General features: G+C 42.8%; 2 protein-coding genes and 1 non-coding gene across 6 annotated transcripts in view; all 3 read right to left on the minus strand.

Moving 5' to 3' along the window:
• Positions 1 to 5,667, minus strand: part of Ago3 (argonaute RISC catalytic component 3) — a 115,899-nt gene extending 110,232 nt beyond the window's left edge. Inside the window, exon 1 of the mRNA XM_046468755.2 lies at positions 5,358 to 5,667. Coding sequence (XP_046324711.1) covers positions 5,358 to 5,376 — 19 coding nt within the window. The 5' untranslated portion in view covers positions 5,377 to 5,667. The remainder of the gene's footprint in view (positions 1 to 5,357) is intronic.
• A 1,144-nt stretch (positions 5,668 to 6,811) lies between these two features.
• Positions 6,812 to 6,883, minus strand: Trnaa-agc (transfer RNA alanine (anticodon AGC)). The gene has a single exon. It is a non-coding gene; the product is annotated as a tRNA-Ala (tRNA).
• Positions 6,884 to 16,643: 9,760 nt separating this feature from the next.
• LOC124110190 (protein argonaute-1) overlaps positions 16,644 to 19,899 on the minus strand; it is a 32,623-nt gene continuing 29,367 nt past the window's right edge. For all 4 annotated transcript variants that reach the window (XM_046469338.2, XM_046469339.2, XM_058570903.1 and 1 more), the window contains 4 exons: positions 19,196 to 19,330; positions 18,480 to 18,581; positions 17,819 to 18,018; positions 16,644 to 17,572 (listed from right to left, as the gene is read on the minus strand). In XM_046469338.2, the coding sequence (XP_046325294.1) occupies positions 17,464 to 17,572; positions 17,819 to 18,018; positions 18,480 to 18,581; positions 19,196 to 19,330 (546 nt within the window). In that variant the 3' untranslated portion in view covers positions 16,644 to 17,463. The remainder of the gene's footprint in view (positions 17,573 to 17,818; positions 18,019 to 18,479; positions 18,582 to 19,195; positions 19,331 to 19,899) is intronic.

Genomic DNA, 19,899 nt, shown 5'->3' on the forward strand with positions numbered 1-19,899 from the left:
AGAGAAAGCATTAGTTGTGTGACAAAGTTTTTCTGAATCTCAATAGTCTTTTTTTCTTTTTTAAAGCAGTGGATAGCCAAACAAAGTCATTAATATTAACATAGATAGTGGCAGAAAACCACAAATTCCAAATACAGAAAGGCTGTTTATATATCCTAACAGAATAACCATTATGGTTGAAAAATCACACAATATTCTTTCTCACATCTGTTTTGTTAATGAGCCAAGAATGAAGGTCTATTGAGTATCCTAGACAACTGAATTTAAAAAGTAGAAATGTCTGGTAAATGATGTTTATCCAAACATTATGAGACTAAACAGGTCTGGAAAAGATACTGTTCTTAAATAAATTATCTTTTTAGTTTTATCTTCCTGAAAACAAGTATCATTTTAGCTTTTTTTCTCCCAGTCATTATTTGTTATACATGTGGTAGTGGGGATGAACTCAGGGGCACTCTGCCACCAAGCTACGTCCCCAGCCCTTTTATTTTAAGATAGGGTCTCTATATTATTTAAGATAGGGCTGGGGTTGTGGCTCAATGCTAGAGCGCTCACCTAGCAGGCAGGAGGCACCAGATTCGATCCTCAGCACCACATAAAACTAAAATAAAGGCATTGTGTTCACCTACAACTAAAATATATATATATATATATTTTTAAAAGATATGGTCTCACTAAGTTGGCTAGATTGGCCTCAAATTTATGATCCTCATGCCTCAGTCTCCAGAGTTGCTGGGATTACAAGTGTGCACTATCTTGCCCAGCACAACTTATTTTTTAAGGTTCCAGTATTAAGTACCTTTCAGGTAGACCCTCAATAATTTTAAGAATATAGAAATCAGTATTCAACCAGAATCCAACAGCTTAAGACAACTTGGCAAGAATTCTTCTCTAACCTAGATTTTTTTCCACATACAATAGAGAGCTCTTCCAGGAAATATCCCCTTTGTAGGGCCCCAGGCCTCTTCACATACTGTCAGGCTAGGCTTATAGAACCAAACAAATGCATTATTCCCAATGAAAAATACAAATAAATACATACTAATTCTAAATTACCAACTTATTACATAAAATTATCCAAAAGAGTGGAAGGAAGTGAATGATCTTTTCATTCATTCTAACTGCTTTCCAAAATAACTTTATTCCTTAATTAAAAGAAAATATTAGATTAATTTGGAATTTGGTTTAAAAATGGTTCTAGCAGGGTGACGGGCTCACTGGACATTTTTAAAATGTCTTCATGTTAACCAAATTTTATATATTATTTTTTCCTTTTCTTTAAGGTCTTTGTTTGAAAGAAAAAAAATGTTTCTTATCTCCTTTTCAGCTTTCCCTCAGAGCATACCATTGCTGACAGAAATTAAATTCTAAAATAAAAATCAAAATAATTTTGCACATTTCTATAAGTCCCACTTCTAAACATATACCAAAGGAAAAAAATTACGATGGCTACTTTAGGGCACCATAAGCCAAAATTTAAGGGAAAACCCAGTAGAAAAACCTTTACTGCTTTCAAAATTCATGCCCACCAAACAGAACAGCAATTTGACATTTTTTCCTTCAAGCAAAAAGACTTCCAAAGTGATAGATTGTTTGTTTTAAGCACTAAGCTAAGGGGTTAGGGATGTGGCTTAGTGGTAGAGAGCTTGCCCAGCATGCATAGGTCCCAGGTTCAATCCTGCAAAACAAGCAAAAAACAAACAAAAATACTAAATACTATACTGAGAGCCTGATAATGTTATTTGTTTTGGTATTCTGATTCCACAACTTTTATCATTCTCATGTAATCCTCATTCTTGGTATACTTTTAGCTTCTATTCATGTAACTTTGGCTCCTTTGAAACTTAACCCCAAATGACTTTTTAAAAATTCCAAGACAACTATATTCAGAAATAAATTTAAAAGTTTACGAAAGAAACAGTCTATTCACTTTTACAATATTGTATAAAACTATTAAGCATGTTAAACTGATTTGTAAATCACTAATTTATGGTAAAAGTAATGTTTTCCTTCCATTATTGAGTATAAATTCTTCCTGAGCAATAGTTTGAGTACCTAAAAAATACAGACTAGAGTAGTACAGTTCTAAAAAATAGGTCCTCAGGAGAAGTAGCACCTAAAAGAACATTTCTGGGCTGGGAACATAGCTCCTTGAGTGAGGCCCTGGTTTTGATCTCCAGTACTGCAAAATAAACAAATATTTCTGCTGTTCCTATTCCCATTTTATATGAATATAAAACATAACCTAGGGCTGGGGATGTGGCTCAGATGGTAGCGCGCTCGCCTAGCATGCGTGCGGCCCGGGTTCGATCCTCAGCACCACATACAAACAAAGATGTTGTGTCCGCCAATAACTAAAAAATAAATAATAAAAAATTCTTTAAAAAAAAAAAAAAACATAACCTACAGTCTTAGTTTAGCTATAATCATACAACCAAAAACAGGGTTTCATCAAAAGTTTCCCTAAGTAAGCAGTCATAGCACAGATGCTAAATTATTATTATTTAAAAACTATGCCATTTTTTAACCTTAAATCAAAGTTCAGATGGTATTAGATCAGTAGATTGTACAGGGCAAACTTAAAAACAATTTAAAATATTTCACATAAAAGAGAAGATGGGGTTGTGGCTCATTGGTAGAGTGCTCACGTGGCATGTGTGAGGCACTGGGTTGGATCCTCAGCACCACATAAAAATAAATAAAATAAAGGTATTGTGTCCATCTACCACTGGGAAAAAAAACAGAGAAGAACATACCAATATTTAGTGAGAAATGATTCACCAAAAAATAATTACAAAGCATTTGAAGTCTTCTAATATACCAAATAAATTTAACAGTTTTCTATTTATTCATGTAATAACCATCATGATTTCTGAGACTCTAACCAAATGAAAAACCTAACAGAATTAGAGAGCCAAGATTCAATACTAACCCAAGACTATTCGAGAACATCAAAAAATTTTAAGAGTATGTATATATATGAGAGAGAGAGAGAGAGAGAGAGAGAGAGAAGGGGGGAAGAAAATTCTGGATTTAGATTTTAGTTGCACATTTTACTTCACTTTCAAACCTTCATTCAGTATTATATATAAATAGCATTTTATATATATATATATATATATATATATATATATATGTATATATATATATATGTGTACGTATATATACAGTTTCAAGAAGAAAGAAAATTTTGTTTGCAATGGCGACAATCCTGAGTGAAACGATAGCTTTGTTATTAGACTAAAGTCAATCACACTAACTGCACTGAAGAAAGAACTTTACAATTTAAAACAGCCAAGTGTGTGGTCAATAAATCTAACTATAGTTCCCCCAATGTGAAGACAAGTAAATAGATATATATTTCAGCAACAGAACATCTAAAAAGAAATGTAAAACTCATTTTCTGGCCATATTTAGCTAGTTGTACTAGTTGACAAGGTGGTTTCATGTCATAAATTTTCATTTGTTTTGTTTGCAGTACTGGGGATTGAACCCAGGCCCTCAGGCAAGTGAGGCAAGAGCTCTATTACTAAGCTGCACTCCCAGCCCCTCAATAAAAGTTTTCTTTTGAGACAGGGTCATGCTATATTGCTGAAGCTGGAGCTTGCAATCCTCCTGCCTCGGCTGACAGAGTAGCTGAGATTACAGGCATGTGCTACTGCAACTAGCTCAGAAGTATTTACTAAGTTATTGTCCACATGTTTGGGCATATGTTACTATGAAAATCCAAAGGATAAAAAGAGAAAAACCTTTGAAATATCCTCAATTAGTAAAATGTTAGTTTCTCAGGCTTGACAACAGGACAGTTAAGTAAAAATTGCCAGTAGCTCCAAATCATCACATTTCCAGTACACGAAAAACAAAGAGTATGGAAGGATTAAAAAAAAAGAGGCCAGCAACTAGGCATGGTGGCTTATGCCTGTAATCCCAGTGAATTGGGAGGCTGAGGAAGGAGAATCACAAACTTAAGGGCACCTTGGGGAGTCCCTTTCTCAAAATAAAAACTAAAAAGGACGGAGATGTAGCTCAGTGGTAGAGTGTCCCAGGGTATAATCCTCATTCCTACCCTGCCTCATCCAGTACTGAAAAATAAAGGAAAAGACAGGGCAGTTTTGTAAATACACAAATCAATAAAAAAGGAGAGTTTAATACTCTTCATAGTCTAGACTAACTTGTTTCTAAGAAGATATACAGAAGGCAAAAACTGGAGCAAGAAAAAGAGAAATGGTTGAAATTGGGTATAGAAAATTCCATGTAATAAAACTTGTAAAAAAAAATCCACATTCATAATTTCTGAGTGCCCTTTTGTATCCACTTGACAATTATATTTCCTAACTTGTTCAACAAAGCTTTTTTATGTCACTGGTTTTTCTTTTATTTAAAGTTTTTCTTGTATTGAGATATATCTCAAATTGGCAAAAAAGAAATGTGAAATTCTTGGACTTGTAATACCAGTGACAAATCACCCCTCCTCTCATATTTTGAAAAGTGTAAATTAATGATCGTTTGGATGAAGTGTACTTTCAAAGCTGACATACAAGCATGATCATTTGGTAAGAAACTGTTATGTAATGCCTGTTTTATGTGCCTTAATTTCTTTAGGACCATAAACAGTATTTTTTCCTTTTTCCAAAGGCCACTATTGCCCATGTTGCCATTTTTCCTCAAGGATGTCATTACCCCTCTCCTCAAAGAGCAGTTTTCCTAAATTCCAAATTTCCAGAACTATGACAACTGGTTCTCCAGGATAGAGAATGGAAAGAAGAAGAAAAACTACTGTCAGTAATTTTAAGATCCACCTTCCTGTTACCAGCAGAGATCTAGGCTGATATGACATTTCCAAGCTCCTCGGAAACTACACATACCATGCTACCACAGAGATCAGAAGAGATCTCGGAGATGAACGCAATGCCATTTTGCATCTGAAGTCGCACTGACACCTATTTCAAACTTAATCTCATCCGCTATCGCAGTGTCTTCACCAGCAGCTTACGAGGTAGGTAAGAGAGAAGACCGGTCGGCCAGCTTCCACAGGGCACACAATTCGGTTAAAGGACACACACCGTTACACCTTCAACTGGAATAACGAAAGCTACGGCAAACCGCACCAGGTTCTCAGGAAAAAAACACTCTCGGGAAGGAGGAAAAAAATAAAATAAAAGTAACGTCGCTCAGATAATCCCAAACTTGAGCCCTCCTGGTAACGTCGCCAACTCAGTGGTCCCTGGGGAGCTGCGGTGGGGCCGCAAGACCAGCGACGCCCGCACGACGCGCACCTGGGGCGAAAGGAGCGACGACGCTTGGGGACAACAGCAGGGTGACACCCGCACTTACCCGGCCCCACAGCTCTGACTCACCTGCGGAGCCGATTTCCATTCATGGAGCTGGGGGGAGTGCTTGGGGCGAAAACGGCGCCCGCCACAGGGGCGAGAAGGCGGCGAGGGGGCGACGCGGCGCGACAGGCACCTCACTCGGCCCCGAAGCTGGGGACGACGACGGCTTCCCCTCAGCTACCGCACTCAGAAGGCGCTCGGCCGGAAGGGCCGCGGTCGGGAGACAGCCCGGGATCAGGCGAGAGGAAGGAGAGGCGTGAGGCGAGGAGAGGGGAGCCCCGTCCGGAACTTGCGTCGCCGGCGGCCCCAGACGCTCCCGCTGCTCCCCACCACCGCCGCCGCGCTCCCCGGAGCCGCCCCCGGAAGCCCGCCGGCGTCAGTTCCGCTGTCCCGCTCGCCCGGCGTCGGCGCCTCGCCTCCGGGACCCGAACCGTACGGGAGCGACGTCGGTGCGGGCGCGGCCGGCGCGGAGGACGCCGGGGAGCTGTCAGGGAGCCCGCGCCTAGCCGGGTGGGGCCGCGGGCGCGCGCAGCGGTGCCGGCCGGAGACAGCCCCGAGGGGCCGGCCTTCCAGCGCCATCTGGGCGGGGGTGCCGCTCACCCACTGCGACATCGCGGCCGTCGGAGCCTACCTGAGAGGCAGCCTACCTGGTGCTGGCTGCCGGGGAGGGGGGGCGCGGGCTGCAGCCGAGGCCGCGAGCCAAGCCTGCCCCGGGTGGGCCGCTTCTCGGGCTGGCGAGTGACCGCAGCGAGCGGTCTCTCCAGTTCCATAGTGTTGCTTTAGCAACACGGGGAAGTAGTGCACAGTATCGGGTGAAAACAGATGATTAGGAAACATGACTTCATACAAACATCAGATGGAATGATTTCCACTTTTCAAACTCTTTAATAGCGGCTCCTTACACTGAAAAAACCAAACTCCTTTCCAGGGTGAAAATGCCTGGCATAAAGGGGTCCCTTGCCTTTCTCCTCCTAGTGACTGGTCGGCTTCCAATTCCTCCAGCGGGCCAAGGGCTTCACTTTGCAGACTCAGAACCTCTGCTTTTGGCTCCCAAGACCAGAAAGCCCCTTCTCCCCACCCTCCCCTTACTCAACACCGAAGTCCAGCCTCTTGTAAGCCATCTCAGAAGAGCCTTTTCTGGACCACTATCCTACGGGGGTGCATCCCTGCTATTATATTTCCTCGGTAACCCTTTCCCCCAAGTCTGTAGCTTGTTCAGTTGACTGACTACTCCATTGTATATCCCCCTACCTAGTACAATGTAAGCTTTGTAAATAAACTAGGTCCAGCACATTGTCAGGCAAATAACAGACCCTTAAAAAATATCTGTTGCCCTAGTGATACCTGATCCTTTGCAGGCTGAGCAAAATGCTTAATGTTTTTTCCTGTGCCCCTAAGTATCAGTACCGTTTAAGCTTTTTAAAAATATATATATTTATTTATTTTTAGTAGTAGTTGGACACCATACCTTTATTTTTATGTGGTGCTGAGGATTGAACTCAGGGCCTCGCGCATGCTAGGCGAGCGCTCTACCGCTGAGCCACAACCCAGCCCTGTTTCAGCTTATTTTAAAAAATCAAAATTATTTCTCAAAAAGGAAAAAGAGAAAAAAATCATCCTAATTATGCGCGCGCGCGCGCGCGCACACACACACACACGCGCACACACACACACACAGAGTGGGATTTGGGATTAGTCACTTGATTCTTTGGGCTTTAGTTTTCTCACCTGAAAAACTGAAAGAACAGCATGTCCCTTTCAAAGTCATAAGGTTAGGGAATGTACATAAAGCAGAGAAACCCCTCCTTCAAGGTTAATGAATAACAAAAGAATTCACTATATAGTTACAATCCTAAAGCTCTTAATAGGTTCACCTATCTATAATAAATGCTTAATAATTGGAGGGGACTCTAAACCACATCTGACTTGGATGGTTTCACTTTCTTCTTCCTTCACATCCCTATCCCTGAGACTGAAAATACGCTCCCCAATTATAAAATATCAAATTAAATGTCACCACATGAAACACCACATTTTGAAAGTCATTTTCAGTCCTTGGCTGTACAAAATCCAAATCTTGGTAGCAGAATCTAACAGGGTAAACACCAACTCTTGTGCAAGGGCCTATCATACCCTTAACTCCTGATTCATATAGATCTCTAAATGAATACTGCCTTATTTACCTTCTCCCAGAAAAGACATGGTGGTGAACTCTCAAAGTGGGGTACTTGTCCTTTTTTTGGACATTGATGGGGCAGAATTTTGATTCTGATTCAATTCAATAAATGTCTCTGATGCCTAGGCTACTTCTGCTTTCCAGAATCCCACCTCTTCAGAGTAAGTCCATGTGAAAGGCTCATGAATTATAACATCATGAAGTGGGAAGACAAAAAGGTTTGGATCAGCCTGCCAAAGGCAAAGTTCAACAGTTTCTCCCCCAGCACTATGCCCTGATTTTGGATAAGTCATTCTCAACTGAGTCTGCTCATAAGAGAACAGAGAAAGATCTTTGAGTTTCTTCTTAACTGCCATTGCCTCAGTGCCTAAAACAGTGCCAGTGCCTGGCACACAACAGCATTTAGTAAATATTTGTAGTTGGGTGGATGAGTAAATGCATGGGCTTCAAGGATAGAGCTCAGGAAGCAAGCTAAAATTCTGGTCTTATTCTGATGGTTCTGATGTGTTCTCATAAGGAAAAACTATAAAATGATACAAAAATCTCAGGTGCAGAGAAGTCAATGCCCTCTGAATGTTGAGTGCCTCTGCAGTCACCCAATGCAAAAATTTCTTACAATATGATACAAAAAGCACAAACCAGAAAACTTTAAAAAGGCAATAAACTGAGCTTTAAATTAATAAACTAGACATGAAAAGTGAAAACTTCAGCTCTTCAAAATGAAAAGGCAAGCCACAGATTGGGAGAAAATATTTGCAAAACATATATCCAACAACAAAAAGTTATCTAGAATACAGCTAAATAAGACAACCCAATTTTTTAAAGGGTAAAAGATGAGAATAATTTTAACGAAGAGATCAGGATAGCAAATAAGCACATGAGAAAATGTGGTCATCAGGGAAAGGCATGAGATATCAGCTACCCAGTGCACTGAGGAGAGAGTGTGCCCAGCTGCCTACTTTAACAAGCGTCAAGGTCCCAAGTCCAGCAAGCCCATCTCCTTCCTTGCTACCACTATTATTTTACTCCACTCAGCATTTTCATACTCCTAGGCTTCCTGTGTTTGATAAGAAATATCACTGTATAAAGATAGCATCCATCAGCATTTTCTGCAAGGCAGAAAGAAAGCAACTTTGTACTTCAGCAAACACACAATAAAACACAGCTTTAAGATAGACAGCTAAGGTTGAAGGCCCTCTTCTACTCAATGTGAATGAACTTTGAGAAAGTCACTCAAGAGATTCAAGTTCCTCATCTATAAAAGGCAGAGTAACATAAAAAGCAGATGCTCCTTGATGCCTAATAACCTTATCCCTTCTTTCTTGCTAGTAGACACGATTAGTCTTCCTAGCCTTCCACATGATTCAAAGGGTAACTCCTAATTACTTTAAGCTACTCATGAAGGATGATCTTATTTGCTTTGCCAATGACAGAATAGGAGTAAGATGATGAGCGATTTCTAGTAAATAAAGACAGGAGACTGATCTGCTGGACATTACTGTGAAAGATTTTTCTTGCTTTGGAAATGCGACACTGGTGACAGTTTGTCCCTCTTCTGGTAGACACTGTTTGGCTAGTAGTTCCTTCTTGGAATTATAGTAGCCATCTTGGGATCACAAGTATGAGGATAAATCGACACAAAAGGATGCAGAGCAAAAAGACTGCAATCTGGTTATATGGTGTTAATTACTCACTTTGTTAACCAACCTTTGAGGACTTAAATAAGGACTTCCTGTCATGTGAAATGGTTTCCTGATCTGTACCAATTTAATCAGAACTTTGTAATGTGATTAAAGGTAATTGATAAACTATTTGATTGCTAAGAAGATGCAGTTCCATAACAGATACTGTTTAAACAAATACTTCTAAGTAATCAAGACTTTTTTTTTTGCAGCTCACTCCCATTAGCAGCTCATAGACATTTTCCAAAAACCTGGTCAGAGACAGACACAGGAGAGCACGCCTATAATCCCAGCTACTGGGAAGGATGACACAGGAGGTTCACAAGTTCAAGGTCAGTTTGAAATCTCAAAATAAAAAAAAATGAAAAGTGCTGGGAAACATACCTCAGGGTTAAAGCACCCAAATTTGATCCCCATTGCTGGGGAGGGGGGAACTGGTTGGGAACTTCCACCCCACCCCCACCCCCACCCCCACCCCCGCCTTCTCCCCCCTCCTTCTGGTAAGAATCTAACTTTTATTTATTTTTATGTGGTGCTGAGGATGAAACCCAGTGCCTCACACCAGCTAGGCAAACTCCCTACCCCCGTTTTAAGAGGAAATCTCCCTGCCTCTGGAAGATGGGGATGAGAGCCTAAGGGCTTACATCCTAGAAAGGGCTCTCAACATTACTTTGCCCAAAAAGACATTGGTAAGAAGATGGTGGTGACACTGTTGTCGAAGACTTGTCTATGAACAGTATGTTCCTGCAGGGAAACCACAAAGGCCTAAAAATCCTTGCTATGGTGTCCTGGAAAAAGCAGGTGTGATGCATAAGTGGGGGATTTCTAAATGCGCCTTATTCCCCAGCAACTCCATCTTCCCAGCTCCTTCCTCCACAACCTTGCTGCTTTGAAAGACTTCTTCTGTCATGCTGAGTATACCTTTGAAGACAGCAAGCTTTCCTCAGCATATAGACATGAGCAATAAATGGAAAGCTAGAAGCAAAAAGGTAGAGCTAACTTTCCAATTCAACAATACTTTCTATTTAAAGCAGTAAACACCTTAGCCTGGGGATGGATCAGATTCAGAACTTTAAACATCTCCTTGCACTATAATCCTTTCCTTTAGCCCCCAAGCCCTAACTGCCATGAGATTCTGGGGCCTAAGCCAAGCCAAGAAACATCCAGTAATATCCAGGTTCACTCTGCCCCAAAGCATCTGCTAGACAAGAATGGAGCTGCATAATATCTTGTCAACTAATAGGGCAGAAGTAAGGCTATTCAATCAATGCTGAAAAAGGATGTCCAGGGGTGCAGGGACAAGACTTCACTCAAAACCTTAGGCCCTAGGACCAGACAGTACAGGCCCTGGGCTCCCAGTTTCTTTGAGAAGTAACTAATAGACAAACACGGAAGCCCTTTCAAAATCACTCATTTCTAAAACTGATGTTTACAGCAAACTTTTGTCATAATGTTCATCCTACCCACCCCACCTGGGCTGGGGATCCCACTAGAGGCCTCATGTATTCTAGGCAAGTACTCTTCCACTAAGCTATACTACCAGTTAAGATCATAAATTTATTTTATTTATTTTTAAAATATTTTTTAGTTGTTGATGGACCTTTATTTTTATATATGTGGTGCTGAGAATCGAACCCAGTGCCTCACACATACTAGGCAAGCACTATTCCACTGAGCTACAACTCCAGCCCCTTTTGTTTTATTTCAACTGGGAAAAATCTACTTCATGTTCCAATTTGCTCTTCTAAAACAGCATGGGTCTTACTGGCTCTTTCCCAAGGGAATCTGGCAGGTGGCAGCCACAGGTTAGCGCTGCAATTTGAAAAGTCACAGCACTGGGCCTCCAGAGGAATGCTAGGCCCATTAAACACATACCGGCTGCCAGTGATGATTTCTTACAGGGCTTTGTGCCAGAATCCTTCCCTGAACCAACTTCCTTCCCCCAGTGTACAAATATAACAATGCTCCAGCAGTACCAGGGAGAAATGCCAGAACTAACATGCTTGGTAACTGTACTCCAGCTTAAGGTACAAAGCCACAGAACCTCCAAAGTTGGGGCAAAAGTGGGAAAAGATGATAATCTGGTGAAGTTTCTGCTTACCTGAAGATTCAGGAATGCTGCCTCAGAAATGCTGCTCCATCCTGCAATACTCAGTATCACTTCTTGACCCCAGTCCCATATTCATGAACCACAGATTACTAATTCATTTTACTTCCATTCTCAAATGTTGGTATATGCTATGACACTCATGACAAAAATTAACAGAATGTAGTTTCTACTCCTAGAAATTCATAGGTTCTGGATAAGAAAAGTCATGAAAATAAACACAGCAAGTTAAGTGCTATCTAGTGCACCAGTACATCATCTAAGATGCTGCTTGAAAACAAACAAAAACAAAAATTTATTCTTTTACAAGTATCTCCTAAGGCCTTAATAGGAGAAAATTGGAGGTGGTAGTGGTGTTGGTTGTGGTGAATAACATAGAAGACCTAGTCTTACTTTTTTCCCCCAATGTTCATTTTTGAGAATTACTGGAGAATGATAAGTAAGTAATATTGTTGTTAAAATCTCAAACAAGATAAAGAGTAGGAAGTAAAATAAGGAGAAAAAAAAATACTCCCTTTCTGTAGTTCATGTTGTTAATCATTTCTTGGACCATCTTCTCTCTTTTCTCCAACCTTGTTAAACCAGTCCCCGCCCCCCCCAGAGACATCTACTAGTGATTTGATTTGACTGTTACCTTAGGTTCTGTTTCTCCTATCCCTTAAAAGGAATTTCCTAGGGTGGTTCACTGTTTTTCTCAACTTTTTCTCAGCTATCATCATGCCTTTGGTTTTAACTACCATTTATACACGTATGACTCCAATATCTATAACTGTGTTTTGTAGTTCTACCTGGCATCAAAACTATATTTACTGGAAGCTTGAACTTCATTGCTTCACAAGTGCCTCAAAACTCAGTTTATTCAAAGCTACTTATCTTTCATCACAACATCCCATTTTTATTAGAACATCACAACATACTCATATGTTCCTACTAGAAACCTGTGCACCGGCCTCTACTCCTCTACCCCTTTTATCAGCCAGGGAGTCTGACTAATTCTATTTCTTATCTTCAATCTGCCTTTTCTTCTCTATCTCTGTTGATACACAGCCTTGTTCTAGTCCCTTAATTTTCTTTCTCCTGTACCAGGGGACTTTGTAGCTAATCACATCTACTGAACTTGATGCTCCTTAAGGAAGTCCTCTGTTACTCATTTTTGTGTTTTTAATTTTTGTGCAGTGCTGGGAATCGATCTCAGGGCCTCGTGCTTGCTAGGCAGGTGCTCTGCCACTCAGCTACATTTCTAGCCCATTTTCCTTGTTCTTGAATTGTGCCCGCCTTTTCTCCCACAATACTGCTGTCACAGTGCTTTGCATGTTTACTGAATGAATACTTGGAGGCCCTGTGAAGTATGATTGCATAACAATCTATTAGTTCATCCTAAAAACTATCAGAGATGTAATTAATCCCAAAGTTGTTTTTTTTTTTTTTTTTGGGGGGGGGGGTTGAGGGAAAAAAAAGAGAGAGAGACTGCACTTTAGAAATAGAAGCCACTGTTGTCTTTATAAAACACAGAATTGTGCTGCTGCTGTTGCTTGCTTCTGAAGGAACTGTACAATACAGCTGCTGGGATAATTTCACAATGGACTGGACAAGGTACAGCTCAAAGCAGGACACAAACACAAATCTCAAAGGGAAACAAACGCAAACAAGTACACAGCTGTGGGGCTCCAGGGACACTTCCCCATCCATGCTGGACTTGAGAGGGATAAAAAGTTTAGAAACTAAAGTGAAACCCAGAGTAGTCACACATGCCCACCACATGGCTGCTAAGTGCAACATCACACACCAATCAGGTTGGACTGTGTGTACAGGAAAGTCATTTCATTTTTCCTTATTGCTACTACACCAGGGGACTCAGTGCATTTGGACACATTGTCTTTACTTGCACAATTCTTGGAGAGTTTCCCATTTTCCTTTTTAAAGTAGGAAATCTGCCTTCCCCACATCATTGTTTTGTTTTGAGCCCATTCCTTCCACTCCCTTTCTTGGGCTCCCAAACAGCAGCCAGAGGTTCTAAGTCAGGAGTAGAGTAAGGGGAGAGCACCAACCCAGCCTCTCTCCCGGCCAAGGGAGGAGGCAAGTCCTAGTAAGTGGAGGGAAAGAGAAAACCAGAGAATTCCCTCCTCCCCAGTCTGCTTAGAAGGCCTAGAGGGAAGAGTGCCCTGCATATCCCTGCCATGATCAGACTTGAAGAAGAAAGGCTTCCCAGCTACCATCCTGGATCTGCCCAAACCCAGTAAATAAATAAAAATTACTTTCCCCAACATTGTTTCCAAAACTGCCTTTTGGCTAGTTTGAGATGACTTCTCTACCCTGAAAAGGAAGGAGCTTCCATCCTTTTTTGTCACACAGAATGCCAGGTCTAGCCTTGCAGATACCACATCAGCAAGGTAAGAAAACAGTGTCTTCTTGGCTGTTTATCATGTGTGCAGTCTTATTCACATCATTCTGGACAAAAAAAAAAAAAGAAAAGAAACTATCCAAAAACACTGCTTCTCAGCCAAAGAGGACACCACAGAGGAGCTGTCTCACAGGTGGGGACTAGGAGTTTTTAGGGAGGTTTCAAACTTCTAGGTACCCTCTTTAGCCTTATTCTAAGTGTTCCCAGCAACAATAGCCCCAGGTTTAACCCCAGAAGGCAACAGTAGCACCTCGACACCAAAGGGTCGTGTTGGACTGGACAAAGAGCACTGCTTTCCTTTCTCATCTTTAATCCAAAATCTCTCCATTCTCTTCCAAACACTCCCTTCTTCCTCTGTATCTATCTTCTAACCCTCCAACCCTGAATACCCAAATAGCTCAACCCTGGAATATCCTCAACAAAGGGAAGTCTCAGGTAAAGAGAAAAGGAAGCAGAACCAGAAAATATGAGAGAAACCAGATCCAAGGAGTGGATAAATATGGAACTGACAGAAACCCTCCTGATTTCATGCCAGTTGGGCAGACCTACTGCTCTGCCCTAGTGTAAACTTGAGGATAGTCCAACCCAGGGTTAATACCACTGGGTGTGGGGAGCAGGTTCTTGGTCTTCTGCAGACAAGGGGATAAGCCTAACTTTGTCAACTAACAGTGGGATCACTGCAGCCATGCAGAGAATTCATCATCACATAGGCAGGCAGGCAGGCAGGCTGGCCAGCAAGCAAGCTGAGTGAACAGAAAAAAGGAAGAGGAAGCCAAGGAAAGTGAGAATAGGAAAAGGCAGGCAAAACAGTGGAACAAAGGGAGTTAGAGGCCTGTCTAAGAGGATGAGTCTAACCAGGGCCCTCTCAGTGCTTCCTTGGAGCCTGGTAAGAAGCACTACTTAAACCAAGCTTTGGCTTGCTTGCAACACCACTTCTTACTGTGCGTGTAACACCCTTCGAACAAGAATAATCAACATTGTCAAGGGTATTTTTCAAGTCTCAAACATATTTTTCCATTACACTAGGCAAGAAGTAATTTTCTTATCATTGCCCAAACTGCTTCTCTTGCTTTTATTTCTTCAAAGGCATGTGCAATGCCAAAGGACCAAATATGCCTTTCAAGCCCCAGCTTAAAACACAACTGGAGAGAGTGAGGCAGAGATAGAGAAGGAGAGAGCACAAACTTGCTCCTGCAAGTAGGGCCTGCCACCTGTTCCCTATGGACATTTGCAAATGCTGGTGAATGACTAGACCCTCCAGGAATAGTGCCCTTATCACAGCCCCAAAATGTACCCAAATAGAGAACATGCAGAGCCCACTGTCCTAGGAGAGCTCCCTCCCTAAAGGGTGACAGAACATGAAGTAGACTGTATGTGAAGGCGATGGACAGGGCAGATGGAGTGTTGGCATCACTCTCTTTAGGCACTTGTGTAAGGAATGTAGGCTCTCCAGTAAGCTGCCTCCTCCCAGAGCCCTCCATTCTGTTTTTCAGCTGGGCTTGTGCCCATGGGGCACCCCATACTGTAGCCAGCAGGAAAAAAATACAGGAGGAGTTACTCAACAGTCCTGTTGCTTTCTCCATAATGAATGTTTGTGCTACGTTTTATGAAGTTGTTGAACAATGTAGCCAACCAGAACAGAACCTGGGATAAATTGTTTTGCATAGCAAATCTGGGTCTGCACAAGGGCTGCCTTGGAAAGAAAAGGGTAGCTCTAACTCCACAGACCAGGATTCAGACCCTCCTTCTCCCAGCTGGTCTCCAAGCCTGGGCTAGATCTAAGGTACCATGGCTTCATAACCAGAGGGGGATACCCAAGCCCAAGCTCTTCAAAAAGAGGAATTTCCCCACTGAAGTTGAAACTCCTCAGGACACGGGGGGGGGGGGGGGGGGGGGGACGGACGGGGGACGGGGACACGGGGGGGGGGGACACGGGGGGGGCACGGGGGGGGTGACAGCCAAGGAAAGAGGGGACCTTGCTTCAAGGTCAGCATAAGAACCCCCTTCGTTTCCAGTCTTGCAAGAGAGCCAAACCCCACCCCATATCTCAAGACAAAAAAAAAAAAAAAAGAAAGAAAAAGAAAAAAAAAAGGAAAAACCATGCCACCCACTCACATGCCCTAGTGGGAAACCAGGAAAAATTCCTTTGTGTAAACAGAAGCATTAGGGAGCAGCAAAATTCCCAGCCTGTCCACAGGACATGCTAGAATCTGGGATGAGTCAAAGGACAGTCCAGTCCAAAGGAAGGGAAGATGCATTTGCAGGAAAGAGTGCAGGACAGTGCAGAGAAGGGAGCCTGCAGCAAGAAAAAGGTATTTTCTGCACAGAGGAAGGATAGAGCCCGAGCTCCACCTTGGGGAGACCACCACCCCTTACCTAGCCAGGCCAGAGGACAAGTCAGGTACACAGTTCCTTCTGATGGCTCAATGTTTCCGGGATGTAAACTCATCAGGCATGGGAGCGATTTCCAGATTTTGGCAATAGACTCAAGTTGTGGTATAAAAATAACATTTAGTTTTCTTTTTCTTATTTTAAACCTAAGGATCTTCTGTTATAAGACACCCCATTTAAGAAATATTGAAACACAAGAAACTTGACCATCAGGGGGAAAAAAAAAGAAGCCAAGAGTGAGAAATGCTATGAAAGTAACTCTAGACCAGGGCAGGGTGGCAGGTATGGGGAAAAAAGAGGCAAAAGTGGAAAGGCCAAGGGCCAGTCATCTCAGCAGCTCCGAGACTTGTCATGTCTGAAAGTGCAAATGTCAATGGATTTTAACCATCTTGAGGTTGTAATCTTTTCCAAAGCTCAATGAATGTGGAAGTCAATTCCTTTAAATGCAAAATAGCTGGCATTCTGGCTGGAGGCTTGTTGTGTTCAGGATATTTCTTCCCCACCTACCTCCTCTCCCACCCCCACCCCATCCCCCAAAGAAAGGTACAAAAGGTTGCAGTTCTGCAGCATTACCATTACAGGGAAGGCACTGGTTACCCACCAGCAGGCGGAAGGAAGACAGGGTCGTGTCACTTCAGAGCTAAGTGCCATAGTGCCTTAAGTGTTGCTAGGAGGGCTGGATGACTGTCAGGAAGGAGGCGTAGGGTGGGGTAGAAAATGTGGAGAGGAATAAGGGTGGTGGGTGGGGGTGGCAGCTGGGGAGGAGCAACCAAAACTATTAGCATTAAAAATCTTCCTACAAACTGGATTCTGAACCCATGAAAACATCTAGTATCCTAAAATATTGATCTGGGTCTGGTTTCATTTTTCTTTTTAGACAAATCTAGACCTTTTTTGATTAAGGCTCCTAAAAAAAAAAAATCCTTCCCTCCTCCCACCCACTTTCTCAAGCCCTTTACTTTTCCAACTAAAGTAGCAAACCCAAACCTACCAGCTTTTGTCCGCAGGGCTGCAGAGCCGACCTTACCAAGCTGTCAAGCATGAGTCTTTAGTTAGCACTGTGAGTCACATGAGACACCTGTGTGTATGGTGGGCACCAGTGCTGCCCCTCTTGGTCCAGTGGGGTCAGGGCCAGATGTGACGAGATGAGGTGAGGGGTGGGGAGCATGAGGTTAATATCAGAGATTCTGGCTGGTGGTCTGTCTTGCTGGCCCTATTCCCCACCGTTACACCCCCTCTGTAGAAAGAAACAAGGCCTCCTACACTCCTCCCTACCCCACCTCCCTCCTCCTTGCTTCCTCTGGATTTGGGCGGCACAGCTCCTGGGGCTTGGAAAGCTTTCTTCTATCCAGTGAGGTAACAGCGTTCTGCCTTCAAGCGAAGTACATGGTGCGCAGAGTATCCTGGTGAACCTGCACGGCTTTGGCCAGGGCCTGGGGGTCCCGCCCATTGCTCTGCCCCGATATGTGGCTCCCCTCTCCACTGAAAAGGAAAAAAATGAAAGAAGTTCTTTCTGGTAAACTGAGCTACTGCTAATTCCCTCACCCATTCCTCGTGATGGTATGCCAATATCCATGCCAACATTAAGAGAAAACCCCAATCCGGCACTGGGCAGATGGGCTCAAGGACACCAAATTGAGTAGCATCCACTTCCTTCTACCCAAGGAAAGTTAGGAGAGTCTGAACAGGCTGAAGCAAAAAGGAAGCCAGGCTGATCCCAGGCCTCACCTGTCATGCTCCTTGTCCACCAGGTGGTATCGTGCCCGGAAAGCCACTAGGCGGGCATAGTAGGCTGGTGCTGGGATAGAGACGGAACGTGTGCATCGTACATAAGTGTGGCACAGCTGGTATGTCAATATCTGAAGCTCATCCGCTGTGAAACGGTTGTCATCCCAAAGGACATAGTAATGGGATGGTCGGCTGGTACCCTAGGAAGATAAGAAGGTGAGGGGTCCTAGGTTGGGCAGAGAGGTTGGCTGATAATAAAGACAGAATCACTACTAAGAATATGGCTAGGCTGGATGACCCACCCACGAACAGAGACAGAAAACCACCAGTGTCATAAAGCAAACTTTTATGGGCAATTTGCAAGTATACTCAGGGTTTATTAAGAAGGCAATCCTGGAGCTGCGGTTGTTGCTCAATGGGAGAACGCTTGACTAGCATGTGTGAGGCACTGGGTTCAATCCTCAGCACCACATAAAAATAAATAAAAAATTTTTAAAAAAATTACTGTATCCATCTACAAAAAGAAAAAAGAAAAGAAAAAAAAAAAAAAAGAAATCCTGATTTGAATACCACTCAGTTGATAACTCACATATTCTAGAGGCAGTAGGAATCACCAACTAATCTTTGACCCAGTGGAAACCCCAGGGCATAACCCAGCTACCTGGATGCCTGCATGGCTGCACAGATAGAAGTCAAACTCAAATGGGTGGGTGATGTTGGTGTCCACAGTGGTCCCAGCTGGGATGTTACCACTCTTCCCAATCTGTGTAGAGAGAAACACAACCAAGATCCCAAGACCTGCTTGGCTCTAACAAAGGCCTTGGCTGAATTCTACTCTGACTCCACCAGAACCCCAAAAGCAAGACAGAAATTACTGTTCCCAGAGGGTACTAGGTCTTAAAATAATAGGCTTCTAAAATCAAACAGAATTGTGTTCAAGTCCTGATTTTGCCATTTATTACCTGTGTAATCTTAGCTTTTTAAGATTTTTAACCTTTCTGAGGTTAAACTGGAGATAATAATAGTACCTACCTCACAGGGTTGCTGTGAGGAAGACGCCTTGTACAGTATCTGGCACATAGGAGAAGTTCAATAAATGGTTGTTCCCTTTCCTTTCTCTGGGAGTTGTTCTATATATGGGGTCTAGGCCAGGGAGCTAGGAGGAGGGAGAGGAAGTATAAGGGAAGGAGGGGAGAAGGAGGACACTAAAGGAAAAAGGTGGTACAGATGGACCACAAGAGTCAGGGGGAAGGAATGAGCCAGGGAGATGCACAGGACAAGGACTAAATTCCCAGATTTCATCTCAAGGGCTTCTTCCTTATCAAGACAAGGGAGACAGAATAAGGGTATGAGTGGTCTCCTCAATTCCTCACTCACTCGCTCATTCTTGTCAGCACAAAAAAGGCGGGTGTGATGGCGTTTCTGCACCACAATATAAGTGATCCCAGGCTGGTAGTCCTTTTCCAGTTTGATGCAGGCATCGCGAATGGCCAGTAGCTCATAGTGGAGGATCTAGGCACAGGGTGAGGAGGGAGACAAAGATACACAACTCCTCTTGAGTTCATATGCTTTCCTGAATTAAAAGACTGTCATCTATAATAGGGCTTTTTGCTCAGCCTCCCTTTATAAACAGATGCTTATCAATTAAGAGATAATAGGCTTTTCCTGCCAAAAATCAGCCTTATACTCAGTTCACCTGATATGTTTCAATAACACCTTGACTAGGAAGAGAGTACCCTCCTGGTTCCCAAGCATAAAGAGACCCAACATCAAGACACAAAATCAAAGTTCACAGAGCAATCACTAAAATCCCAATGTTCAAAGTTAGGTCGACTTCAGGATCAAGAAGATACTGGGAATTCCCCTGTGAGCTCCAAGAGTAGATAGGGTTTGGACCACCAGAGAAAAGCAGACATACAAGTTCCTGAATAGGTGCAGGGGGAATAGATGAATCCAATCCCATAAAGATGTAAGATTATAAGAAAATCAATGAGCTAATGAAGTCATCACAGTGTAAAAATCATAGACAATAGTTACCTGTGATCATAGACGTCAGAAATAGGAAGTGAAAACTATATGGA

This window comes from Marmota monax, unplaced genomic scaffold (assembly GCF_021218885.2).
Source record: "Marmota monax isolate L192 unplaced genomic scaffold, Marmota_monax_Labrador192_F-V1.1 WCK01_AAM20220418_F8-fsc00008, whole genome shotgun sequence".
In the NCBI taxonomy this organism is placed as follows: Eukaryota; Metazoa; Chordata; class Mammalia; order Rodentia; family Sciuridae; genus Marmota; species Marmota monax.